This window comes from Piliocolobus tephrosceles, chromosome 17, assembly GCF_002776525.5.
Source record: "Piliocolobus tephrosceles isolate RC106 chromosome 17, ASM277652v3, whole genome shotgun sequence".
Taxonomy (NCBI): Eukaryota; Metazoa; Chordata; class Mammalia; order Primates; family Cercopithecidae; genus Piliocolobus; species Piliocolobus tephrosceles.
In genome coordinates, this window is record NC_045450.1 from 8,812,624 (window position 1) to 8,833,664 (window position 21,041).

The 21,041-nt window shown below is 48.5% G+C and overlaps 1 protein-coding gene across 1 annotated transcript in view; it reads left to right on the forward strand.

The window, feature by feature from the left end:
- ABAT (4-aminobutyrate aminotransferase) overlaps window positions 1-21,041 on the forward strand; it is a 109,826-nt gene that overhangs the window by 79,235 nt on the left and 9,550 nt on the right. The window contains exons 5-11 of the mRNA XM_031934487.1: window positions 1,316-1,433; window positions 7,149-7,198; window positions 13,424-13,504; window positions 14,092-14,184; window positions 15,183-15,245; window positions 19,684-19,747; window positions 20,308-20,679. Coding sequence (XP_031790347.1) covers window positions 1,316-1,433; window positions 7,149-7,198; window positions 13,424-13,504; window positions 14,092-14,184; window positions 15,183-15,245; window positions 19,684-19,747; window positions 20,308-20,679 — 841 coding nt within the window. The remainder of the gene's footprint in view (window positions 1-1,315; window positions 1,434-7,148; window positions 7,199-13,423; window positions 13,505-14,091; window positions 14,185-15,182; window positions 15,246-19,683; window positions 19,748-20,307; window positions 20,680-21,041) is intronic.

Here is a 21,041-nt window from a genome sequence, read left to right on the forward strand (position 1 = left end):
TTTTTTTTTTTTTTTTTTTTTTTTTTTGAGACGGAGTCTCGCTCTGTAGCCCAGGCTGGAGTGCAGTGGTGCGATCTCGGCTCACTGCAAGCTCCACCTCCCGGGTTCACGCCGTTTTCCTGCCTCAGCCTCCCGAGCAGCTGGGACTACAGGCGCCCACACCACACCTGGCTCTTTTTTTTCTTGTATTTCAGTTTTAGTAGAGACGGGGTTTCACTGTGTTAGTCAGGATGGTCTCGATTTCCTGACCTCATGATCCGCCCGTCTCGGCCTCCCAAAGTGCTGAGATTACAGGCATGAGCCACTGCGCCCGGCCTTTTTTTGGTATTTTAATGGAGTTTTTCTCTTATTGCCCGGGCTAGAGTGCAGTGGTGCAATCTCGGCTCACTGCACCCTCCGCTTTCCAGTTTCAAGAGATTCTCCTGCCTCGGACTCCCAAGTCTCTGGTACTACAGGCGCCTGCCACCACGCCCAGCTAATTTTTTTGTATTTTTAGTAGAGACGGGGTTTCACCATGTTGATCAGGCTAGTCCCGAACTGCTGACCTTGTGATCCACCTGCCTCGGCCTCCCAAAGTGCTGGGATTACAAGCATGAGCCACCCCACCCAACCCTTTTTTGTTTTTGTTTTTGTTTTGGAGATGAAGTCTCACTCTGTCAGCCAGGCTGGTGTACAGTGGCACAACCTCAGATCTCTGCAACCTCCACCTCCTGGGTTCAAGCAATTCTCCTGCCTCAGTCTCCCAAGTAGCTGGGATTACAGGTGCCCGCTACCACACCTGGATAATTTTTGTATTTTTAGTAGAGATGGGGTTTCACCATGTTGCCCAAGCTGGTCTCGAACTCCTGACTTCAAATAATCCACCTGCCTTGGCCTCCCAAAGTGCTGGGATTACAGACGTGAGCCACTGCACTCAGCTCTCTTGTAATGTTTTTTATTTTGCATTAAGTGAGTACTTTCCAGTGTAACGTTTTTATTTCTTTAATGATTACTATGTATTTTTGGTTTTCTTTGAGGTTGCTCTAAGGTTTACCATACATAACAGAATCGACTTCAGATTTGTATCTCTTTTTGTGTTCTGATGTGTAAAACATGTACAGAAAACTTCATGAAATACAAAATCACAGCTTACTGAACTATTATAAAGCAAACCACCCACGCCCTTAGCCAAAGCAAGAAATACATTGCCGGCACCCACAGATGCCCCTATGTATCCACAGATAGTTACGATATGGTGTACTTCACTGATTCAAGCTTAATCCCAAGAATCTAGGGAGTGGCGGTGAGCCTGAGTTAGTCTCTTTTTTTCTCCAAGAATGCAGAGGCTGTGCATTTTTTCTGCAATTACGAAGAGAGCCGAGGCAATTACCTGGTTGATGTGGATGGCAACCGAATGCTGGATCTTTATTCCCAGATCTCCTCTGTCCCCATAGGTAAGAGCTGGGAAATCACTCCTGGGATATAATCTCTGTTTCTGTCTCTCCTAGTTGTGGCTATCCAGGTATTAGGCTGTGGCCTCCAGCAGGCACATCCCAGGGTGTTGCTTGACACTTTGCTCAGGGGTAGGAAAAAAATAAGTAATGTGTAAAGGGCATATTATTAGACATATTATATGTCCTCTCTCATCTACTCCTTCCCCAAATTCTACAAGGTAAGTATGTATTCATATCCCCATTTTGCAGATAGGTAAACAAAGCGTAGAAAGGTTTGATACCTTGCATAGGAATCATAGCTAGAATGCAAACCCATCGGTGTGACGACAGTGGCCCCCAGGTAGGTGTCTTAGGTTGAGTTTCCTCGAAGAAGAGCCTGAGGTGAGGATTTCCTTTTTCCCCTGCTTTTTTTTTTTTTTTCAGATGGAGTCTTGCTCTGTCAACCAGGCTCGAGTGAAGTGGCACAATCTTGGTTCACTGCAACCTCTACCTCCCAGGTTCAAGTGATTCTCGTGCCTCAGCCTCCTAAGTAGCTGGGATTACAGGCTTGCGCCACCATGCCTATCTAATTTTTGTATTTTTAGTAGAGACGGACTTTCACCATGTTGGCCAGGGTAGTCTAGAACTCCTGACTGCAAGTGATCTGCCTGCCTCAGTCTCCCACAGTACTGGGATTATAGGTGTGAGCCACTACGCCCAGCCTAATTTTTTTTTTTTTTCTTTTTTTAGAGACAGGGTCTCACTTGCTGCCCAGGCTGGTCTCAAACTCCTGGACTCAAGTGATCCTCCCGCCTCGGCCTCCCAAAGTGCTAGGATGACAGGTGTGAGCCACTGAAACCAGCCAGAGGTAGGGATTCTTGGGCAGGTTATTGATTGAGGGAGAGCTCTCAGGAGAAAGGGGAGGAAAGGAACAGCCTAGGGAGGGGGAAGAAGCTAAGAAGGAAGGTCAGCTGGAACTATCCACAGCCTGACCCCACTTGGGGCTCTGGAGCATGCACCACACCCCAGAGTTGGTCTCAGAATGAAGGAAAGGGTCTGGCTTTTTATGCCCCTTCACCAGCCAGTCATCACCCATCAGCTGCCAGAGGGGAGAACTTGTATAATCTCCTCGGCAAAGCGGCTTCCATTTGCCAACAGCAGTTTTCCAGGCAAGGAGGCAGCTGGAGTTATTATCAACCAGCACACAGAGCAGCTGGGAAACAGTGACCTGCCCAGTAAAAGTGACCTTGGTGGGACACCCACAGCCTCTGCCTCCCAGGGTCACCTCCCAGCCCCCAGTCAGCACCTCCCTCTGGACCCTGCTCAGCAGCCTGGAGCCTTTCCTTGAGACCCAGCCTTGGCTGTCCACACCGCTTCTTCTTCCCCTGCTCGTTTCCTCACACTTACTTATTTCCCACTAAGATGCTATTAGACAGTAAGTGGATGACTCATTCTTTTGGGGAAGTCCATCATTCAGGAATGCCTCAGCCATGGAACGCATTTTGGAGACAAAGGTTTACAAAACCCCATCTCCCCTTTGTGTGGGAGTGGAAGGGATGGGCTCTTGACTTGTCCTGGGTTCAAATCCTGGCTCCAGTATATATTAGCTGTGGGATTGTGACCCACCCCCAGGAGTCCCTCAGTCTGAATGCCCAGCTAGCCACTGTGTGCATGAAGGTCAGGGAATCAGATTAGCAGCGTTTGTTTAAAAAACTAGAAGTTTGATCAGGCATGGTGGCGCACGCTGGTAATCCCAGCACTTTGGGAGGCCAAAGGAAGAGGATTGCTTGAGGCCGGGAGTTTAAGACCAATCTGGGCATTATAGTGAGACCCAACCCCTATCTCTACAAAAAATTTTTAACAATTAGCTAGGCATGCTGGTGCGTGCCTGTAGTCTCAGCTACTCTGGAGGCTCAGTCAGGAGGATCGTTGGAGCCAAGGAGTTTGAGGCTGCAGTGGGCTATGATCACACCACTGCACTTCAGCCTGAGCAACAGTGCAAGACCCTGTCTCAGTAAAAAACAAAAACGGAAACATTCTAGAAGTTCTAAAAGTTCTCTCTCTGGCCACCTGTCCTCCCATATCTGTAGTCTTTGAAAAGATTTTTCTAAGTTGATATTTATTGAGAATTTACTATGCTTCTGGCATATTGCCAAGTGCCTTATATGTTATCTCATTAAATGGCTACAACTGTCTTAGAAAAGGGTCTTTTAACATCACCTCCAGTTGACTGATGGGCCCAAGTTTCAGGAGCTTACAGGGTTTTCCCGGCATACACAGGGAATCCAAGGCTAAGCCAGTGTGTGAACAAATGACTCTCTGCCTCCCAAGCTTATTTCTATAGTAGCTGCCTTGCAGACACCTGCCCCTGACCTGAAATGTGGGGGTCCCACAGCATCAAAAGCCCAAGGCAGGATTTCCCTGATCAGAGGGACGAGCTCTGCTCTCATCTCTTCTTCAGAAGCCAGTAAGGCACACCGCTTCTGAGGCTTAATGAGGTTTACCTGGAACGGGCTTATCTCTCCAGAGGCAAAAAAAGGTCATGAACACACAGGCAGTGTTGATAAGGAGCCAGGGCTTAAAGACCTTTGGCCCAGAAACAGTTGGAGAAACCCAGAGTGTTCCTTTTTTGAGTAAGATGCACTTTTCCTTCTTGGGCCCAGCATGTATTGGAGTGGGATGGGGGAGTGCCAGGGATGAATGTTAATAGTCCTCCCCACCTTTGTTCCCCTCTGTGACTCTCCCATCTATCTTCTCGACCAGGCAGCGTGGAAGGCCAAGACATTTCAAATCACTTTCATTTTTCTATTCTATTAGGAGAAAGTCTGCCCCGGGTGATGTCAGGTCTTTAATACCTGACTCCACTGGCTGATCTCTTACTGTGGAGGAGTGCACGGCCCAGGCTCAGAGGCTTGGGCAGGCAACAGAAAGATTGTTCCCATGGCATCCAACCTCTGGCCACATTGATATAAAGTCTCCTTTCAAAGTAAATGTATTTGGCTGGGCACAGTGGTTCATGCCTGTAATCCCAACATTTTGGGAGGCTAAGACAGGAAGATAGCTTGAGCTCAGGAGTTTGAGACCAGCCTGGCCAGCATGGTGAAATCCTGTCTATAAAAATAAAAAACAAAAAGTAGCCGGGCATGGTGGTGCACACCTGTAATCCCAGCTATTCAGGAGGCTGAAGTGGGAGGATTACTTAAGCTAGGGAGGTTGAGGCCGCAGTGAGCCGTGATTACACCACCACACTCCAGCCTGGGCAACAGAGTGAGACCCTGTCTCAAACAAACAAAGAAAACAACAAAAAAGGAAAAGTTTCAAGGGGTGAATTCTGAGATTAGCTGGTGACGTTCAAATTCAGCAGGAGTTAGTATGAACCTTGTGGTGGAAATTCAGGCCGTGACATCAGCAAGCTCGTTTTGCACAAACTCCAGTTGACCATCTTGGTCCCCTATGGCTTCCAGACACATGAAAGTGAGGATGCATGCATCAGGGTGAGAGCTGTGATTTTTGGAAACTCAAGTCAAACACATGAGGTCAGCTGCTGAGTTCTTTTCTCAGAGAGAGACACTGCTGCCTCTTGTGCTCCAATCTTATGTGTAATTGTCTCCCAGGACTGACTGGGAGATGATCTGCAGGGCAGGTGCATTAATTACCAGGAGATAGAAAGTGGCTTGACTTCAGGCCAGGTGCGGTGGCTCACACTTGTAATCCTAGCACTTTGGAAGGCCGAGGTGGGCGGATCACTTGAGGACAGGAGTTCAAGACCAGCCTGGCCAACATGGCGAAACCTCGTATCTACTAACAATACAAAAAAATTAGCCAGGCGTGGTGGCACACACCTGTAAACCCAGCTACTCCGGAGGCTGAGGCACGAGAATTGCTTGAACCTGGGAGGCAGAAGTCGCAATGAGCCGAGATGATGCCACTGCACTCCAGCCTGGGCAACAAGGCAAGACTGCTGAAAAGAAGAGGGGGATGGGGAGGGGAGGGGAGCTTGACTTGTTAGGGGAGGCCAACATGCAATAGAATGGTTAAGAATGTCTTTCAAAAACCCCTGGAAGATTACAACAATCTTGCTTGAGTCTAACACAACTACAGAGTAATCCTTATTAATTAACTTCAAATATTTTAATTTTAAGTTTTTTTCTTTTTTTATTTCTTCTTTTTTAAAAAATGGGATACATGTGTAGAACCTGTAGGTTTGTTACATAGGTATACGTGTGCCATGGTGGTTTACTGCACCTATTGTCTCGTTATTTTAATTTTTAATAGAGTGGGGACCAGCGTCTTTCCCAAGCCTGAGCCCCATCTCAGTTCCTCTCTCAGAAGCAACCATCATTATCAGCTTCTTCTAGAGAGAGATTCAGTGAGTGTGTAAGCACCCACATATCCTGTGTCTCTCCTTCTTCACTTAGCAGATCTCAGAGATTATTCTAACTCAGCACAAATAAATCTCTCTCACCCTTTTCTACAGCTGATTCGTTACATTAGAAGGCTTATTTCCCTGACCCACTATTGATGGATGGTAGGTTGCTTTCAAGTCTTGAGATATGAGTGTCACAGTAAGATCCATGCTCATAGATCTTTATACGCACTGTAGGATAAATTCATAGAAGAGCAATTGTTGAATCCGAGTGTGCTAAGCCTTGTCGTGCAATGTCAGACCCAGCCTGGATGGTAAATGCCGTGGGACTCTGGGAATAAGCAGATGTATGAAGGCAGGACGAGGCCTGTGGGTCACAGATTGCAGGTGGCATCACTACTCACTCAGTCCCTGAGCAAACATTCGTCGAGATTTGACTCAGCCAGTGGGTGCTGGGAAGGAAGGTGAGGATCTTCTCTGCAATTCGGCACTCAGGACTGTTGAACTACACTCCCCAGTCAGCCCCAGGCTTGAAATTTTCTTACATTTATCTCCCTTTTAATATTTTATTTTATTTATTTTGTCTATTCTATTCTATTCTATTCTATTCTATTCTATTCTATTCTATTCTATTCTATTCTATTCTATTCTATTCTATTCTGTTTTGAAATGGAGTCTCACTGTCACCCAGGCTGGAGTGCAGTGGCACAATCTCAACTCACTGCAACCTCCACCTCTCGGGTTCAAGCGATTCTCCTGCCTCAGCCTCCCGAGTAGCTGGGATTACAGGAACACAGCATCACACCCAGCTAATTTTTGTATGTTTAGTAGAGACGGGGATTCACTGTGTTGGCCAGGCTGGTCTGGAACTCCTGACCTCAGGTGATCCGCCTGCCTCAGCCTCCCGAGTAGCTGGGACTACAGGTGCGTGCCACCACGCCCAGCTAATTTTTGTATTTTTAGTAGAGATGGGGTTTCGCCATGTTGGCCAGGCTGCTCTGGAACTCCTGACCTCAGGTGATCCGCCTGCCTCAGCCTCCCAAAGTGCTGGGATGACAGGCGTGAGCCACCATGCCCGGCGCATTTATCTCGCCTTATGTTTATGTAGTCCAGTAGGTCTCAAACCTGAACAAGCATCAAAATCTCCTAGAGAACTTGTTGGATTTCTAGGCTGCCCCCTGAGAGATTCTGAGTCAGGGGTGTTAGGTGGGACGCCAGTAATCTCTTTTTGTCAACAAAGGATAAAAGACCCTTTGGTGTTTAAAGAGAGTTGCAGGGTTGGAAAGGAAGGGAGAGGGAAGGAGAGGAGGGAGGGGCATGGAGAACCCCTGGATGCAATGAGATCTCTAACAATACTCTCCTGCCCTCAGGTTACAGCCACCCTGCCCTGCTGAAACTCATTCAACAGCCTCAAAATGCGGTAGGTCTTGGGGTTGTACAGAATAAAGACAAAATGTGTTCATGGCCATTCACAGAATCACTGGGCAGACTTTGGCAATAGTCCTTGCATTCATTCATTCCATAAATATTTATCGAGCCCGTACGATGTGCCAGGTATGTGGAATGCCTTGATGAACGAAAACGCAGTACCCACATTTCCACGGAGGCAGTCAATTAACCACACACATGAATGGAGAATTGCAACCATATTAAGTGCTACAAAGTAAGGTAGGCAGTGCTTCGTGGGCATAAAAGAATGATGCTAACAGTTAATGTTTATGGAGAGCATAATTTGCACCAAACGCTGTGTTCAGCACTTTCTAGCTATAATATTGATGAGTCTCTGAAGCAGGTACTCTTGTTACCCCATTTTACAGATACAGAAACTGAGGCACAGAGTGGTTAAGTATTTGCCCAAGGTCACACAGCTAGTGGAGGCGCTGAGAATAAACCCACAGGAGCTGAGTTATTTGGGGATGGAGAGGATGGGTGTCAGGGAGGCTTCCCAGGGAAAAGACTTTGCAGCTGAGATCTGAAGGAAAGGAAGGTCTGGCAGGTCATGAGTCGGGAGGAATGGTCCCAGCAGGGAGAAGAGGGCAGCGGCGAGGGCAGCGGCGCGGCTGGAGCAGAGAGAGTGCGGAGGGATCCAAGGAGGACTAGAGTAGCAGCAGGGCACATGGTTTTCAGACGCCACCTAGACCGGGGTTCTGAACTCTCACACTGTTGACATCTGTAGCCAGATAATTCTGTGTTGTGAGGGGCTGTCCTGTGCATTGAGACATTGAGTGGCATCCCTGGACTCTACCCACTAAATGCCAGTAGCAACTCCCTCCTGAGGCTGTGACAACCAAAAAATGTCTGCACACATGGCCAGATGTCCCCTGGTGGATACAGTCACCCCACATGAGAACCCCTGCAATAGAAGACATTCATCTCTATCCTGAGAGAGGTGGAAAGCCATTGCACATTTATACTAAAGTATATGGCCGGTCACGGTGGCTCACACCTGTAATCCCAGCACTTTGGGAGGCTGAGGCGGGCAGAGCACTTGAGGTCAGGAGTTCGAGACCAGCCTGGCCAGCATGGTGAAACCCTATCTCTACTAAAAAGACAAAAATTAGCCAGTTGTGGTGGTTCGAGCCTGTAATCCCAGCTACTTGGGAGGCTGAGGCAGAAGAATTGCTTGAACCCAGGAGGTGGAGGTTGCAGTGAGCTGAGATGGTGCCACTGCACTCCAGCTTAGGTGACAGAGGGAGACTTTCTCTCCAAAAAATAATAATAATAATAAAATAAAAAGTATAACGCCCATGCAGGCATGCATACAGCCTAAATGCACAACTCAATGAATTTCCCACGTAACCAGTGTTTCACAATTTTTTTTGTTATTGGAACATCCCCTTAAGGAACATTTTTAGACATTATTTTCCTAGTTGTTCCCTATCATGAAATTGTAATACAAAAATACAGTACATATGGAGTATATCTGTGTGTTGTATTTATGTCTGTGCTTTATATGGAACAGAGTAAGATTTTTTTTTTAACTCCCATTGAGAATGAACGAGTTGTAATGAGGAATCAGAACATGCCCCCACCCAGTTATTATTCCTTCCAACCAAATGAAGTAGACCACTCTGCTTACTTTTAACAGATTGCTGCATTTCTCCAGTTTTGTTTGCTTGCTTTTTTCTTGAGACAGAGTCTTGCTCTGCTGCCCAGGCGAGAGTGCAGGGGTGCAATCATGGCTCACTGCACCCTGGGCTCAAGCGATCCTCCCACCTCAGCCTCCTGAGTTGCTGGGACTACAGGTGCCCACCGCCACACCCAGCTAATTTTTGGTTTTTGTGGGTTTTTTTTTTTTTTTTTTTTTTGGTAGAGATGGGGTTTCACCGTGTTGCCCAGGCTGGTCTCGAACTCCTGGGCTCAAGTGATACTCCTGCCTCGGTCTCCCAAATTCCTGGGATTACAGGTGTGAGCCACCACACCCAGCTGTATTTCTCCAGTTCTTTATTGCATGTCAGGGGAGCTTTGCAGTGTGTATCTTTACCTTGTCTGGCTTATTTCATTCAAAATGATGTCTGGGTGATTCTTCCTGGTGTGTAATCGCAGACCATCTATCCTCACGGCTTTAGAGCCTTCCCCTCTGCGGATATCCTGCAATCCTATTGTCCATGGGTATTTGTATAGCTCCAGTTCAGGGCTCTTATGAAGACTGGTGCTGTGGACGGTCATGTGTATGCCTCTGCTGTACACATGTATGTGTTTCTGTTAGATATGAAGCTGGGCGTGGAAGTGCTGCCATGTACAGCTCCTGCAGATCCTGCCAGACAGTTCTCCAAACTGATCGCAACAACTCCACTCCCACAGCAGGGGGCGCGTTCCGGTCTCACCACATCCTCGCCAACACGGGCTATCACTGGAGGGTTTTTCTTTGACTCAGAGAGGAACATACTTTTCCACACACGACAAGGAACTTGATCCCAAAAGGAAATCTAAGAAAGGCAGACGGAAGACCCAATCCTGGTCAGAAGCAGGATCCCTAGCCCTGAAACGTTCTTCCCTTTAAATAAAGAGTGGGAGCTAATAGGAAAAAACCACATTTTCTTCTTTCTGAATGGGTGTGCCCTGCCTGGGAGGGGCCAGGGGACACTCTTGCCTCCAATTAGTTGACAGGTTTATGGGCTGCTGTAGAGGGAACTGGTGTCCTCCTGAAGGTGTCTGATGAGGCCCACTGCGGCCGGAGGCTCCCGAATGTGTTTACATCCAAAGCCTGGCTTTGTTTTGAAACGTTGTGCAAATCCCAGATGCCTTGGCAGTTGGTGCTGAAAAAAAATGTGTCAACAAACATGTCAGACACATTTGCAGTGTCAACCGCCTCCAGAGGCAGAACCGTCCTCAACAGCACATGACGTCAAGGCGCAGAGATTCCGGCTGGATGTGGTGGCTCATGCCTGTAATCTCAGCACGCTGGGAGGCTGAGGTGGAAGAATCCCCGAGGCCAAGGGTTGGAGACCAGCCTGGGCAACATATCGAGAGCCTGTCTCTACAAAAACCATTTTTAAAAAAAATTAGCCGGGTGTAGTGGTGCATACCTGTAGTCCCAGCTACTCAAGAGGCTGAGGTGGGAGGATTGCTTGAGCCCAGGAAGTCATTGCAGTGAGTTGTGATCTCGCCACTGCACTCCAGCCTGGATGACAGAGTAAGACCTTGCCTCTAAAACAAAACAAAACAAAAATATATCCCAAAAAACAAAGGCCCAGGGATTCTGATTTCAGGGGACAGTACTATCCTTTCCCTGCCGGGAGCTCCCCCAACTTTCCCTATTCCCCACTAACCTTTCACCTCTCTCTCCCCTCTCACCTAGTCTGGGACTGGTTCTAACCCTCAAGTCTCCCACTTGGCTTTCTGCCAGCAACCTCTCCCCATCGATCCCTCCCACCTCCCTTCTCACCTCTTCCAAACCATCCTCCAAACTGCACTGCACGTGGAACCCTTCCCTGGTACTCACTGCCTTCCGGCTGTGTCCCAATCTCCTCCACCTCAAATGCCAAGCCCTTGGAGAGCTGCCTCCCACTTTCTTCTTTAGTCTTATTGCTTGACATTTGCTCACTCATTGGTTATTGACTGAATGCTTCCAATGTGCCAAGCACTGTTTTCGGCGCTGGGATTTGATGGTGAATCCATGTTCTCCATCCCAGTCCGGGCTGAGTTGTTCTGCAGAGGAACGGGGTTTGGGGCTTGATGAAGAGAGCACCCTGACGCAGTCTTAGAGAGGGGACAACTGACCTCCATGGGCTAAAAGGTTTTCAGCAGGACACGCCCAGGGCGGTAGGCTGGGCCACCATTGGCTGACATCTTGGGTCTTCCAAATTTTTGGCTGGAGATGCACTCAGGTGGTGGCGATGGTATTCTACTTGTACAGGGCAGGTTCCTGCCAGGTCACCTAAGTCCCAAGAAGGGCTTTATCAACCCTTTTGCACCCAAACCAAACCACCCTGAAACTCCACCATCATTACTTCATGTGACTCCCTAAAAAGGAAACCACGTCCCTTAGATCTAATATCTGGATTCCAATTGTGATTTCTTTTTTCTTCTTCTTTCTTCCTTCTTCTTCCTTCTCCTTCTTCTTCTCCTTTCTTCTTTCTTCTTTCTCTCTCTGTCACCCAGGCTAGAGTGGAGTGGCTTGATCATAGTTTATTGCAGCCTTGAGCTCCTGGACTCAAAAGATCCTCCCACCTCAGCCTCCTAAGTGACTGGGATTATAGGCGTGAGCCACTGTGCCCAACCTCCAGTTACTATTTCTTATGTCACCAGGACCATCTCATTACATTGCTCACAAGTTATATAATAATCATGGATATTGCATGTACACAGTCACATTGCAATGAATGCACATAGCACAGTGGGCCTGACCAAGTAAGACACCTGCCATCCTGTGACCTCTGGCTCTTTCCCTCTGCATAACTCTTCCTTTGAGACTGAACTCCTGCATCCTCTGTATGCCATATCATCTCACTGGCTCCTTACAAGCACCTAGTGAAGAGTCTCCAGTTTGGCAGATGAGAAACCCAGAGCTCAGAGAGGTTAAGTGAGTTGCCCAAGGTTGCACAGCCGCTTAAGCCAAAGCCAATTCTCTTCATGCTGCACCCTAAGCCTACTGAGCTGACTGCAAGGGTTTAGAAACGTATCCTCATTTGATCCTGATACCTGATGTCCCAGATATCTTCTGTTCTTAACGTCACGCTTTCTCGAGCAAGAACATCACCCCCACACCATTCCTAGATCCAGATAGGCTGTCAAGCTGCCAGCCACCCCTGCTGCCCCCTTCTGGGAGCCATTTCCCTGCTGCCACTCTGGGCCAGCTTGCTTCCACCCTATTCTCATGATGTGATTTCTTAGGAGCTCCACTAATAGGTCAGAGCCAGAAGGAAATGCTCCTTAAGATCCCCTCCAAGGTTGGGCACAGTGGCTCACACTTGTAATCCCAGCACTTTGGGAGGCTGAGGCAGGCAGGTCGCTTGAGTCCAAGAGTTCAAGACCAGCCTGGGTAACATGGCGAAACCCCATCTTTATAAAACATACAAAAAATGAGCTGGGCGTGATGGCGCATGCCTATAGTCCCAGCTACTTGGAAAGCTGAGGTGGGAGGATCACTTGAGCCTGGGAGGTTGAGGCTGCAGTAAGCTGATATCACACTACTGTACTCCAACCTGAGAGACAGAGCAAGACCCTGTTAAAAAAATAAAATAAAATAAAATAAAGCCCTTCCAAGCAAGCCAAGGTCTCTGTGTTGTGCCAAGCATGAGCATTTTCGGGTGGAGGCTACCTGGAGTACCTGACAGAGAGTGGCATCTGAAGTCAGTAAACCTAGGTCTGAGTTGTGGTTTTTCTCCTTCTTGACTGTGTGACTTGGGGCAAGTTGTTTGACCTCTCTGGTCCTCAGTCTCCCCAACTCTACAATGAGGATGGTTAACTTCCCTTACTACTTATCCTATACCCAACTGAGTGATCGCAAAGCAGAAAAAGCAAGAGGTAGGAATCTGCCAGTTTCTAGCAGCACAAGCCAAGTCCTAAAGCCCCTGGGAGAATCATCTCTGGGGACCCCTCTGCCCTTGGGTCTCTTCCTATACAGTGATGCTGCTTTTTGGATTTGCACTGAGTGCATTACACTGATTTTGCCCAAGAAACTCTTTCTCTACCCCAAAAGTCCCTTTCGGTATTTTTAGTAGAGAAAAGGTTTCACCATGTTGGCCAGGCTGGTCTCGAACTCCTGGCCTCAAGCAATCCACCCACCTCGGCCTCCAAAAATGCAGGGATTATAGGCGTGAGGCATTGCACCCTGCCTGTTTTTTAGTCATTCTAATGGTTAAATATATAAAGAAAGAGACTTACAGGAAGTTGCAAAAACCAGTACAAAGAGTCCCATGTACCCTTCCCTCAGTTTTCCCCAGCGGCAGTAGCATCCTAGATAATGCCAATGCAATATTGCAACCAGGACACCGACCCTTTTTTAAAACATCCACAGCAATCCTAGCGGATTTCTCTAAAAGTCTGAGGAAACCTGCCATGCCCCACCCTGACAGAGCGTCATCATCCTGCAACCCCATTCGGAGGCTTTTTGAACACAGGGACTATGAAAAGCACCGTTTGTAGGCAGGGAGCTGGGTCAGGCCCCCGGAAGTCACCGTTTGTCTCTTGCCTTTTACAGAGCATGTTCGTCAACAGACCCGCCCTCGGAATCCTGCCTCCGGAGAACTTTGTGGAGAAGCTGCGGGAGTCCTTGCTCTCGGTCAGTTCTAGAGAAGCAATCCCACTGTTTTCAGACGTGGTACTGGCAGGGGAAGGGAAAAGTGGAGATGCCAGCAATGAAGAATAAGGTGTTGCTACGGAAATCCTTCTCGCTGAGCTTATTCTTCCATGCAGAGTATATTAAATTTTTCTTTTAAAGGACAGAAGGGATTCTTTGTGTGCAGGACAAAAGATGCTGGGGAAATGAATATGTGTCGCATGACAGGAGCCTGGAATATGTTATTCAATCCTACCCTCACTTCTTGGTTTTAGTTACTACAAACAATTAAAGCCTTTGGGAACCTCAATGTCCCTCCTGGAACGTGTCGGTGTCTTAGACAGTGGCAGGTGCATCAGGAGAGGGCTTTCGCCCCCCTTCTTTCCTCTCTGCCAGCCTCAGGGCCTCCCTAGGCTTCTCCGCCACCCTTGGAAAAACCTGAGTCCACCCTCCCAGTCCGACACCTTCCAGGACAGCCCTGGTTCCGTCTGTCCCTGGGATGGCCCCTGCGAAGATTCAGCTCCAGCCAGGGAAGCGGGATTACAGGAATCACGATGAGCCTGGCCTCACGGCTGTTTCCCTCCCCGCAGGTGGCCCCCAAAGGGATGTCCCAGCTCATCACCATGGCCTGCGGCTCCTGCTCCAATGAAAATGCCTTCAAGACCATCTTCATGTGGTACCGGGTGAGGTTGGGGGCACACACACACAGGCTCCCCAGCACCCAGCCACACCTTTACTCCTGGTCTGACTGTTCATTCCAATGAGCTGGAATATTAGACGTCAGTACCAGGGTTAAAATACAGGGAGGGCCACTGATGGATGGAACTTTCCAGACAGCCCAGTGGGGTATGGTGCAAAGAGCTGAGGCTTTGGCATCAAAACTATGCAATGTGGGCTGGGCACAGTGGTTCACGCATGTAATCCCAACACTCTGAGAGGCAAAGGTGGGCGGATCACTTGAGTCCAGGAGCTTGAGACCAGCCTGGGCAACATGACGAAACCCCATCTCTACTAAAAAAAAAAAATTCAAAAATTGGCCAGGTATGGTGGTGCATGCCTGTAGTCTCAACTATGCTGGAGGCTAAGGTGGAAGGATTGCTTGAGCCTGGGAGGTCAAGGCTGCAGTGAGCCATGGTTGTGCCACTGCATTTCAGCCTGGGTGACAGAGTGAGACCCTGTCTCAAAAAAAAAAAAACGAAACAAGAAAAAAAATATAGGCAGTGTGACTACTTTATTTTATTTAAATATTTATATTCAATCTTGTTTAAATATTCTAAATTGCAGAGACAGAGCCCCACTTTCTTGCCCAGCCTGGTCTCAAACTCTTGGCCTCAAGCAATCCTCCTGTCTTAGCCACCCAAAGTACTAGGATTACAGATTTGAGCCCGCACACCTGGCCTCCATTCTTCCTGGCAAAACATATACACTCTCAGCAGATCTTAATCCAACAATCTAAATCGCTGCTGATGGTGCTGAATGCATTATGTGTGTTAGTTTCTTTTGTTGCAAGCACAGCTGGTAGCCTCATGTTTCAGGACAGACCTGTAACAATTAATACGTGAGATCCACTGCTGAGAAAGCACTTTCTACTTGTCTGGACTGAATACTGGTTTGGTTGGAAAGTTGAAGCCCCGACAACCCCAGAGCATCTCTGAGATTTTGTTCTGTTCTATTGTTTCAGAGCAAGGAGAGAGGGCAGAGGGGCTTCTCCCAGGAGGAGCTGGAGACGTGCATGATTAACCAGGTGAGTGCAGCTGGGCTTGTACCACATACATCTGGGGAAGCTGCACAGCCTCTCCTGGGCTGTTGCCGGCTGGCTGGCACTGTCCTTCTCAATTAGGAAGGGCCAGGCTGGGCGCCGTGGCTCATTCCTATAATCCCAGCACTTTGGGAGGCTGAGACAGGCGGATCACCTGAGGTCAGGAGTTCGAGACCAGCCTGGCCAACATGGTGAAACCCCATCTCTACTAAAAAGACAAAAATTACCTGGGCGTGGTGGCGCACGCATGTAATCCCAGCTACTTGGGAGGCTGAGGCAGGAGAATCACTTGAACCCGGGAGGTGGAGGTTGCAGTGAGTCGAGATCACACCACTACACTGCAGCCTGGGTGACAGAATGAAACTCCTCTCAAAACAAAAAACCAAACAAGCAAAAACAAAAGGCTGGCTGCTGTGGTTCATGCCTGTAATCCCAGCACTTTGGGAGGTGAAGGCAGGAGGATCACCTGAGGTCAGGAGTTCTAGACCAGCCTGGCCAACATGGCAAAACCCTGTCTCTACTGAAAATACAAAAATTAGCCAGGTGTGGTGGCAGGTGCTTGTAATCCCAGCCACTCAGGAGGCTGAGGCAGGAGAATTGCTTGAACCCAGGAGGCAGAGTTTGTAGTGAGCTGAGATCACACCACTGCACTCCAGCCTGGGCGACAGAGCAAGACTCCATCTCAAAACAAAACAATACAACAACAACAACAAAGGAAGGGCCCCCAAGGTGTTCCCAGTCTCAAGTCCATTCCCTGGGTATCAAGGCTGAGTGGAGGTTGGGCGCAGTGGCTCACACCTGTAATCCCGGCACTTTGGGAGTCCAAGGCAGGCGGATCACTTGAGGTCAGGAGTTCGAGTCCCGCCTGGCCAACATGGTGAAACCCTGTCTCTACTGAAAATACAAAAATTAGCCGAGCATGATGACACAGGCTTTTAGTCCTAGCTACTCGGGAGGCTGAGGCAGGAGAATCGCCTGAACCTGGGAGGCGGAGGTTGCAGTGAGCAGAGACTGAGCCACTGTACTCCAGCCTGAGTGACAGATTGAGACCCCGTCTCAAAAAAAAAAAGGCTGAGTGGAGATCTCCCTGACCAGCCTTCCCAAGTTTCTTAGGACAACTGTCTGAATTTGACAGGTCTCCAAAGGCTATTAACATATTTTCTAGAATAATCCAAATTGTCAGCAGGAATGTATACGCATGGGTGTTCACCCCCTTGGTGTTTACAGTAATGATAACTAGAAAAGACTAGAAACCACCAATATTGGGGAAAGACTAATTAAATGTAGGGATTCGAAGTGGAACCAAGGAGACCACTGCTGGGGGTCAGAGGTGACCAGGGGTCAGAGGTGACCAGGGGCCACAGGGAAAACCAGGTGGATGAGATTCCAAGCTCCCCACCCAGCTTTACCCAGAATAGGCCTCGCCTCCTCTGTTTTGTGTATGGGGTCCCATTAAGATTTAGACCGAAGGGTCTACTGCTTTAGAAAAAAAAAAACAAAAAGAAAATGCTGTTTTATGATCACCTACAAACAAAAACAAAACAAAATAAGGCTGGCCATAGTGGCTTATGCACTTTTTAGTCCCAGCACTTTGGAAGGCCGAGGTAGGAGGATTGCTTGAGCCCAGGAGTTGGAGACCAGCCTGGGCAACAAAGTGAGACCCTGGCTCAAAAAATAAAAAATTTAAAAAAAAACAGGAGCCGCTGAACTTAATTGCCCTCTGCTAACATTCTAATATTCTGCAGTAAAAATAGTTACTTAGGGTTTCTCTTGGCCTGGACGTGTTTGGTATAATTTTGTAAAAACAGTAGAATGTAAATTATATGGTCACTGGGCTCTCAAACATGTAAATAAATATACAGGAAAATACTAGATGGAATCCTGCCGGCATATTTACAATGGCTTGCCTCTGGGTGGTGAGACAGGGTTTTTTTTTTTTTTATTTAAATGCTTTCTTGGCTGGGTGCGGTGGCTCAAGCCTGTAATCCCAGCACTTTGGGAGGCCGAGACGGGCGGATCACGAGGTCAGGAGATCAAGACCATCCTGGCTAACACAGTGAAACCCCGTCTCTACTAAAAATACAAAAAACTAGCCAGGCGAAGTGGCGGGCGCCTGTAGTCCCAGCTACTCCGGAGGCTGAGGCAGGAGAATGGCGTGAACCCGGGAGGCGGAGCTTGCAGTGAGCTGAGATCCGGCCACTGCGCTCCAGCCCAGGCAACAGAGCAAGACTCCGTCTCAAAAAATAAATAAATAAATAAATAAATGCTTTCTTAATATATATTTTTTCCTAACCACACCTCTTGCTAGCAAATGTGTCTATACCTTTCTCCATATTCAAATAAACTTACATAAATTTACACTAAAAAAATTTCTTGTTTTTTTCCTGGCCCCTTTTTTTTTTATGGACCTTATCCTATCTCTTACTCTCTTTCTCTTATTTATTTATTTATTTTCCTGAGACAGGGTCTCACTCTGTTCCCCAGACTGCAGTGCCGTGATGCGATCACGGCTCAATGCAGCCTCGACCTCCAGGGCTCAAGCAGTCCTCCTGCCTCAGTGTCCTCAGTAGCTGGGACTACAGGCACCTGCCACCATACCCAGCTAATTGTTTTAAAATTTTTATAGAGGCAGAGTCTCACTATGTTGCCCAGGCTGTTCTTGAACTTCTGAGCTCAAGTAATCCTACCACCTCGGCTTCCCAAAGTGCTGAGATTAGAGGTGTGAGCCACCGTGCCCAGCCTCCAACCTCTTTCTCTAACTCTGCTTTTCTCACTCGATATCCATGGGCATCCTAGACCATCGACATTTTTGGATCTCACTCCTCATCATTCATGGCTGAATCCAAATATGCAAAATGATGTGTACATATTAATTACATGTACAATCAGAAGACAAATAAAAAAATGACAAGAGGCCAGGCACGGTGGCTTATGCCTGTAATCCCAGCACTTTGGGAGGCCAAGGTGGGCAGATCACCTGAGGTCAGGAGTTCCAGACCAGCCTGGCCAACATGGCGAAACCCTGTCTCTACTAAAGATACAAAAATTAGCTGGATGTGGTGGCGGGTACCTATAATCCCAGCTACTTGGAAGGCTGAGGCAGGAGAATCACTTGAACCCAGAGGGAGCTGTGGTTGCCGTGAGCCGAGATCGCACCACTGCGCTCCAGCCTGGTGACAGAGCAAGACTCCATCTTAAAAAAAAAGAAAAAAAACGACAAGAAGGTTTCTGGAATTTGTGGGAGGAGGAGGTCTTAGGGTTTTTCCCGGAGGTCTCAGGGAATTGGTGCTCAACGAACCTGAGACGATGCCAGCCTCCTACAGACTTGGGGGCCCCCACAGTTGCCTCTGAGGCACCTCCAGCAGTTCTGCCTGAGTCAGCTGGAAACATGTTTGGATTTCCTTGCTGGGTGGAGAGTCAGAAAACAATGCGGGGAGTGGCAGCTGTGCCATTTGCTTGGGGCTGGGAAGGGATGGGGTGTCCATGTACCCCTCCTGAACCCAAGGCGCAGCTACCATAGGAGAGCACCCGGTGGGGGCCTCCCCTCCACCGCTTTCTAGCACACAGACCCCTTCCAAAGGCCTGGGGGGCGTTCCTGCAAGGTACCTGGCTCCGCCCCTTGCCTCAGGTCATCCTGGGAAGCAAGCGTGCACCCATCAACACCTGACCCCCTGACACCTGCAGAGGCCTGGGTAGCAGGCAGCCAGGGGATGGGGAGGAAGTTGAAGACCCTGTAGAACAGGGGCTGAAAACCCAGGAGTCCCCAGCGGCCAGAGGAAGGTGGGCAGTGGGTGCTGCTTGGTCACCTACGGTTACCACAGCAGGAAAATGGATCCAAATGGTGCAGCACTGGTGAGAAGCCAGAAGTTCAGGTCTTTATGTGAAATTTCTTGATTTTAAATTTTGCAACTTTTTTTTGAGACAGAGTCTTGCTCTTGTTGACCAGGCTGGGGTGCAGTGGCGCGAACTTGGCTCACTGCAACCTCCGCCTCCCGGGTTCAAGCGATTCTCCTGTCTCAGCCTCCCAAGTAGCTGGGATTACAGGCCCCCACCATCGTGCCTGGCTAATTTTTGTATTTTTAATAGGGACAGGGTTTCGCCATGTTGGCCAGGCTGATCCCAAACTCCTGACCTCCAATGATCCGCCTGCCTCAGCCTCCCAAAGTGCTGGGATTATAGGCGTGAGCCACTGCGCCCAGCCTAAATTTTGTGACTTAAAAAAAAAAAAAAAAGTAAGTATGTATGCAAAATAAAACATGTGTGTCTTGGATATAGACCCCAGTGGTCCCATGTGTAACTTCTGCCTGAGAAGGATTCCTGGTTCTTCTGATAGATTTCGGTCTCCCTCTGGACTTGCAGAGGCAACAATACAGTTCCCCCATCCTTACAACTGTGACTAATGACTGATATTTCTTGGTTTTAGGCCCCCGGCTGCCCTGACTACAGCATCCTCTCCTTCATGGGCGCGTTCCACGGGAGGACCATGGGTAAGGAGGGACCAGTACGCTCCCAAGGTGGTGTTTAGAATAATAATAACAACAGCAACACTAGCGGTGGCTGACATTGGCAGTTTACACATATTGTCTCACCGATTCCACACAATCGCTTGCAGAGTGGGGATTATTCTTCCTGCTTTGCAGATGTGGGAATCAGGGTTTTGGAAGAGGAAGGATTTCCAAGGCTATTCAGTGACAGATCCGGGATTTGAACTCTTGACTCTGTCTTCAAAGCCTGCACTGCGTCTGTGATTAATCGCAATGCAAACACATACCCACTCACTCATGCCAATTAAGGGTTCAAGAGTTCCCCCTTCAGCTTCCGGATGAGAACTGGGGTTCAGTATCAAAACATCTCATGTACTCCCCAAGTATATACACCTACTATGCACCCAGAAAAACTAAAAATTAAACGATAGAACTGGGGTTTCACAGGCAACAGGCCTCCCTGCCCGTTGACAGCCTCACGCTGAAATGCGTACCATCTCCTTTGCAAAGAGTACTGCCTGCTTCCCCAAGCCAAGTTTGCTTTTCTGTTTTGCTCATCTCAGGTTGCTTAGCGACCACGCACTCCAAAGCCATTCACAAGATTGACATCCCTTCCTTTGACTGGCCCATCGCACCGTTCCCACGGCTGAAATACCCTCTGGAAGAGTTCGTGAAAGAGAACCAACAGGAGGAGGCCCGCTGTCTGGAAGAGGTAATGCTCATACCCTCCGGATCCTTCCTAACCACCAGTCCCATCGCTCTTGCCGCCCCAAGACTTGGCCCAGGAGAAGAGAAACAGATGAAGGGTTTGTCTGTGGACCTGTGCAGAGCTTCCCCAGGGGGAAGTAGGGACACAGAGGCCTTGCGTCCCACATATTCCATATTGGGAGAGTTCATGAGACACACAGTTTCTGTCACAGCATCCATCACCCAACTCTGATACCAATTTCTGTATCACTTAAGTTTCTTGGAAGACAAGCATCAATGACTCTAAAGTAAGAGGCAACAGATCTGTTGAAAGAATATGGGGGCCGGGCGCAGTGGCTCTGCCTGTAATCCCAGCACTTTGGGAGGCCGAGATGGGCGGATCACCTGAGGTCGGGAGTTCGAGACCAGCCTGGCTAACATGGAGAAACGCTGTCTCTACTAAAAATACAAAATTAGCCGGGCATGATGGTGCATGCCTGTAATCCCAGCTACTCCGGAGGCCAAAGCAGGAGAATCACTTGAACCCGGGAGGTGGTGGTTGCGGTGAGCTGAGATCACACTATTGCACTCCAGCCTGGGCAACAAGAAT